The sequence below is a fragment of the Gracilinanus agilis genome, chromosome 6 (genome assembly GCF_016433145.1).
Source record: "Gracilinanus agilis isolate LMUSP501 chromosome 6, AgileGrace, whole genome shotgun sequence".
Classification (NCBI taxonomy): domain Eukaryota; kingdom Metazoa; phylum Chordata; class Mammalia; order Didelphimorphia; family Didelphidae; genus Gracilinanus; species Gracilinanus agilis.
The window spans coordinates 48,842,622-48,849,459 of NC_058135.1; the positions used below are offsets into that span (position 1 = coordinate 48,842,622).

General features: G+C 36.6%; 1 protein-coding gene across 1 annotated transcript in view; it reads left to right on the forward strand.

Annotated features, from left to right (window-relative positions):
* The window catches only part of BANK1 (B cell scaffold protein with ankyrin repeats 1), a 485,106-nt gene extending 478,656 nt beyond the window's left edge, over positions 1 to 6,450 (forward strand). The window contains exons 12-15 of the mRNA XM_044681628.1: positions 2,380 to 2,443; positions 4,247 to 4,276; positions 5,634 to 5,689; positions 6,391 to 6,450. Of these exons, the coding sequence (XP_044537563.1) occupies positions 2,380 to 2,443; positions 4,247 to 4,276; positions 5,634 to 5,689; positions 6,391 to 6,450 (210 nt within the window). The remainder of the gene's footprint in view (positions 1 to 2,379; positions 2,444 to 4,246; positions 4,277 to 5,633; positions 5,690 to 6,390) is intronic.
* Positions 6,451 to 6,838: the final 388 nt, after the last annotated feature.

Consider the following 6,838-nt stretch of genomic DNA (forward strand, 5'->3'; position numbering starts at 1 on the left):
TTTTTCTTATATGTTTCCTCTCCTGCAGTTCTTCCTCCGAATGTGGGTAGTGTTCTTTACCATAAATCCCTCAGAATTGTCCTGGGTCATTGCATTGCTGCTGGTACAGAAGTCCATTACATTCGATTTTACCATAGTATATCAGTCTCTGTGTACAGTGTTCTTCTGGCTCTGCTCCTTTCACTCTGCATCAGTTCCCGGAGGTCTCTCCAGTTCGCCTGGAACTCCTCCAGTTTATTATTCCTTTTAGCACAATAGTATTCCATCACCCGCATATACCACAGTTTGTTCAGCCATTCCCCAATTGAAGGGCATACCCTCCTTTTCCAGTTTTTTGCCACCACAAAAAGCGCAGCTATAAATATTTTCATACAAGTCTGTTTATCTATGATCTCTTTGGGGTACAAACCCAACAATGGTATGGCTGGATCAAAGGGCAGGACTAATGTCCAAGACTTTCTTAACAGAATAGCAAAGGCTAAGATATGGTGCTTTGCCAAATAAATTCTAAAGGAGAGGAGATATTTCTTGATAGTCATGAGAGCCTTTGGAATTGGTTAACACTACCTTCCCCACATCCCCCAAACCAGGTGCTCTCCTTCTAGCCCAGACCTCATAGTCATCATTTGGGAAGATAACTCCTGTGGAGAAAGAGAAAGAGCCACTCATCTCCACCAACTGCCAACAAACTTTCACAAACAAAGCAAGCCAATCAGTCTACATAAAGTGGCAAGGTACTCCAAAGGAGTAACACATTCTGCCAAGTCGAATCATCACCTCTATTATCATCTCTCATAGATATGATAAAGTAAACTTTTTTTTAAGTGCCTAATAAATGCCCGGCCCTGGGCTAAGTGCTGGGCATAAAATAAGCCTTAAGAAAAACTGTCAGTCCCTGCCTTCAAGGAGTCTACAATCTAATGGAAGAAGATAAAACACAAAAGGAAACTGAAAGAAAAAAAGATGTGTCAGAAGCAGGGTATTCTTGACATGATGAAGGAGATGGAGTTGAATCTAAGCAAAGCTGGCGGCAAATGAAGATGACTAGCATTCTGAGTCCACTATAAAGTGAAGAGTTTTTTACTTTACCCTCCAGGCTTCCTATCAGGGAGAGAGAAACAACTGAGCATACAGATAAGGTATGAGTAGCAAAGATGAAGTCATCTCCATTAAGGCATAAAAAGTTGTTCAGTAGTGTTCAACTTTTCATGAACCTACATGGGGTTTTCATGACAAAGATACTGAAGTGGTTTGCCTTTTCCTTATCTAGCTCATTTTACCAATGAATAAACTGAGTCAGAGTTCAATGACTTGCCCAGGGTCATAAAGTAAGTGTCTCAGGTTGGTTTTGAACTCAGGGAGATGCCCCTAGCTTCCCCATAAAGAAGGATGGGTGTTAGATTAGAATAATTTATGAAGGGCTTTAACAATCACTCTGAAGACAGTAGAGATACACTGAATTACACTGAAAAGGGCGGGGGGGAGGGGTAAGGATGATGCCATAGTCATACCTGTGCTTTAAAAAGATGACTTTGATAACCAATAATATAGGATTATATGATAATAATAATAATAATAATAATAATAATAATAATAAAGGAAGGACTGGTATGGAGAGAGATTGGAAGCAGAAGATTTTGCAATACTCTAGGCATAAAGTGATAGACTTTGTACCATTGTGGTGGCAATGTCCAAAGAGAGAAGAAGGCCTTTATGAGAGATGCTGTGAAATTAGAATCTATAAGTGTTGCAATTGATTGGATATAAAGGGTGGGAGAGAGTGAGGAGTTGAGAATGATAGCTAGACCCCATCCTTAATGTCAAGAATTACTACCTTGGTAGTAATAGAGAAGTTAGGAAGAAGGAAGAGATTGGAGGAATATATAATGAGTTCAATTTGGAATATGTTGAGTTTTAAATGCAGTTCAATATTTAATAGGCATTTGGAGATGTGAGACTAGAGATCAAGAAAGAGATTAGGGCTGGATAAAGAGATCAAGAATTATCTTCACAGAAATGATAAATTGAATCCATGGGAGCTGATGAGATCACCAAGCAAAATAGGACAGAGTAGGAAGAAAAAAGAGAGTAGGATAGAGCCTTGCAGGGTATAAAATATAAAATAATTAGGGATATAAGTACACACTGAATGTCATTTTGCATTGTAATTGAATGGGTGCAGGGGACTGGGAGGGAGGAGAGAGGAGGAGAGTTGTCTTGTCTCAAGAGTTCCTACTTCTTTTCCTGAGTTCCCTTTTCTGAAGCATCAAGTGCAACAAAGAATGGAAGTTAATTTGGTTTAAAAAAACATCTATTTATGCATTTAGTCTATGACAGAACTACAATTAACATCTTTTGGGGGATATGTTTTTCCTTAAGGAAAAGTTACGTCAACTCCGAGACTGCATTATTGGGAAAAGACCAGAAGAAGAAAACTTTTACGGTAAATTAAAGTTACCTACCATTAAGAAAAAGACATTTAATCCATGAGTGATAAATCTAAAAATTTAGTAAAAAATTAAATCATTCAAAAGCTAGAAGTATAAATTTAGAACTGGAAGAAATCTCAGAAACCATCTAAATTCTACCCCCTTCATCTTACAGATGAGAAAACTGAGGTCCAGACAGATCGAGTCTTGCACATTTCATACAGCTAGTAATTGGCCGAATCAATATTTGGAATTAGGACTCCAAATACCAAAGCTTTTTCCATTGTGCCTCTGGTGGCTCTGTGAACTTGTCAATGTGGGGACTCCCTCCACCAGGGCAGATCACTTGCCTTCTCCTTTTGCTCACCTTTTGTCACATCCAATTCTAAATTCTTGATTTAGGATCTATCCAATATGAGCTAGGAATAGATTCCTTAGGACTTCTTTGCATGAATACCAATGTAGTAGGTAGGCAGCTCTCACTCTTGCAATGTAGCTGGTTCACATTAGTTCCCGTCTCCCAGCCCTTACAGCTCCCAGACAATATCCAGGGTTCCTGCTCTACTCTTCCTTACTTTGTCTACCATGTGCCTCCTCACGGCCCTCCTCGTTTACTTTCGAACTTAATTCTTCTGAGACTATAGTGTTCCATGATGCAACAGCCATGTTAATAATTAGTTATTATTATTCATGTTAAATCATTGACAATTCATTCCATATCCTTCATAGCTAATCTCTTTCCTCTCTATCACACACTCTATCTATTCTTTTTTTTAAAACCTTATCTTCTGTCTTAGAATCAATACTGTATATCAGTTCTAAGGCATAAAAGTAGTAAAGGCTAAGCAATGGGACTTAAGTGACATGCCTAGAGTCACACAGCTAAGAAGTATCTGAGGCCAGATTTGAAACCCAAACCTCCCATTTCTAGAGCTAGTTCGCACATACCTAGCTTCTACCAGTACGGTCTATTCTTGACTAATTGCCTCAGGTTGGCTTCCCACATAGAGCAGAAGGCTTTAGGGAAGACTTGCAGAGCCTTTAATTACCATGTGCTCAGTAAATGAAAAACAAATTTAATGCTAGTCTAAAGAAAACACAATTAAAAAGTTAAATTTATCCCCAAATCACAATGCCTCCCAAAGCCAAATATAAATTACCTGGGTAATTATCTTACCAAAGTTTTCCCACTCTTACCATGGTTCCACTCATGTAGAACACTAAGAGCTGACTAACCCACTTTTATGACCCTAACTATACTACCTTTTCAATTTCTAATAACACCCCATGACATGTTCAACTGTTTCATACAAGTACTACAAAAAGTATTCTCTATCTAGATTCACTAAGCATTTAGACGTTTTTGGGTCATAGGACATTCTAAAAACCTTGAAAAAATTCTTTAAAATAGGATTTCTTAACTCTTTGTTCATGTCATACCATTCTTTACTAGTTGGTGATGTCTGTGGAATCCCTCTCAGAAAAATTCTTTTAAATGTATAAAATGAAACATGAAGCATTACAAAGAAAAGTATACCAAAATGCAGTTAGTGATTTTTTAAGTTCTCAGAAATGATTTAAAGACTAATTAAAGAAGAGTTGTTAAGGCATCAGAATTTTATTATTTTATTTGTGATTCCATGTGAAATTTCAGAATCACTCCAAAAGAGAAAGTAACTTCTAATAGAGATGAAAATTGGGAGGGATGGAGGAAGGGACAGAAGGTGGAAGGGCTGTTGGGGTGGGCAGAGCTTACACTTGTGCCCCTCAGAACAAATTAAGTAATACTAATTACCATGGACATTTTTCCTTTACAGATAAAATCACCATTGTTCACCATCCAGATTGTAAGTATATCTAAAAAAAGAAAAAGATATCCAATCCATTAACACAAACAATTTGAGACCCTAGTGATCCTAGTACAATAGCAGCCATTGGTCACTTCTAGGATTGTTTGGAAAGGGCTATAATCAGTGAATACTCAGAAAGAGTAAAGATGTTTGCAGTCAGTGAGAGTTCACTTGGGCTACTTCACTTGACTTTGGTCCATCTTGATTTTGAGGCTCAAGTTGTTGGCTAAAACCAAGTTGGATTAGGAAGGTTCATAACCAAAAAGGCTCCATGTATAGTACATATATTGGGGGAAAATTAGTTGTTTTATTACCTTCACAGTATTGTCAAGAGAAAAACTAAGTTCTTTATAAGTGTGAACTATTGGTGTTCTTAGTGACAAGTAACATGATTCCTAGACCCACGTCATCAGTCTGTCAGTCAACAGTCAACAAACATTTATTGAGCATTTACTATGTGCCAGGCACAGTACCATGAGCTAGGAATATAAATACAAGCCAAAAGGCAGTCCCTGCCCTCAAGAATTTACATTCTTAATACCAATATGTGGGGATGGGAAGAGAAAGTAAGAATGAGAGAAATAACCCAGGACAATTCAGAAGAATTTATGAGAAAGAATGCTATCCACATCCAGAGAAAGAACTGTGGGAACAGAAATGCAAAAGAAAAATATATGATTGATCACATGGTTCAATGGGGAAATGATTGGGGTTTTAATGTTAAAAGGTCATTCTACTGTAAATATGAATAACATGGAATAACCCAGTGGAATTGCTTGTCAGCTCTGGGAATCATGAATCATGTGTCATGTAACCCAGGAAAAATATTCTAAATTAAAAAAGAGAAAAAAAAAGAATGGAAGAAATAGATAAATAGACAAAAACAGACAGAGAGAGAGGAAAAGACAGAGATAATGAGCAGAGAACCAAAAAATTGACAGCAGTCTTTTCATGTCTTGGAGGTGAGGCAGAGGTTTATTAATTTGCCATTGACCTTCAGGGGAGAAGAAAAAGCAACTTTTAAGCAACTTTTTTTGTTGTTCTATGTAGGGAAACAGATGGGTAAAAATACAAATAAATATTAGATAATGGGTATGACTGCTGATTTTACCCTGAATTGGAGCCTAATTTAAAGATGGAATCACTGATAACAAGAGAGGGAATATGCCAGGCCCACCACCACTATAGGAAACTGAACAAATCTCATAACCTCTCTCCTTCCATCCACAGATCAACATGTTTTGTAATGTTATGGTTCCTTGTGGGTGATAAAGTTTCTTACCACTTCCAGGTTTCCCTTCTTTTTCTCTGTTCATTTCCTATAAATGTTAATATCAATTCTCTTTTCTTCCAGTTAAAGAAACTTCTCAAAATGAAAATGTTTTGTATGGAACACCAGTTACCAGTAAGGTATGTTTAGATTTTTCTCAACTCATACAAAACCAAAAGACCAGAGACTTGACTGACAAAAGGCAAAGATTGTTGATTGGGAGATAATGAATAATAATGAATAAGAAAGAAAAAAGAATGAATAAAAAAACCTTTGAGATATATTAACCTGTATCAGTAAAATGGATGGCCTACACTGGCTTTTAACAAAGTATGGCCAGACAAACTCTCTTTACAACAAAAGATATGTAAATGGCCCCTTAAGCAAACACTTCTGCCTGTGATCTTCTGTGCATCAATAGGTTAAACCTAAAGATTTAAGGATAAAGGGGCCTCCCCCCCTTCCCCCTAAACCAACCCCCCTGATGATTTGAATAGTCTTTCATTGACATTAGGAAGTGACCTTTCTCTCTGAAGATCCATAATTCCTGAGAATTATGGAAATTTTCTTATCAAAGAATTGTTTACAAGACATAAAAGGCGACACTAACTCATTGTATTCATAAAGCAAAATATTTTCAGACTATAAAAAAGGGGAAAAAACAAAATGTGTTTATCTCATATATATTTTGAACATATTTATTTCATTATATATCTTGGCACATGGTAGGATTTTTTAAAATGCTTGTTGATTGGACGCTAGAAGACAAATGTCATAGACTAATGTTATTGCCCTTATCTGAGAAGAAATAAAATCCTGCTTTTTTCTTTTTTTCTTTCAGGTTCCCCCTCGGCCCCACATAGATAAGGAATATGGTTTCTGTTGGAGAAAAGATAATTAAGGAAGTAAAAATCTCAACAACATTATAAAGATCACTTTAAAAACCAAGAAGGCATAGTTCTATGTAACCATGGCTCTGTCAAAATGGTCAGCCATTTGGCATGTTCAAATATTTTACTGGCTTTTCCCATAGGAATGAACATTTGTAACTTAACTATTCTCCGTGATTGATTCTTTGAAAGATTTTTATATAAAACTGTCACTGAGTATTAGATGAAAATTTCCATTGTTAATCCATTATTGAATAGTACATTAGCCTGTAATCTTATATTCAAAATATTCTAATGCATCCCAAGGATCTATAAATGGAGCAAGTCTGTATTTGAATTATTGGATTTTTCAAAGGCAAACATATAAAAGGAAAAGAACTCTCTCTCTCTCTCTCTCTC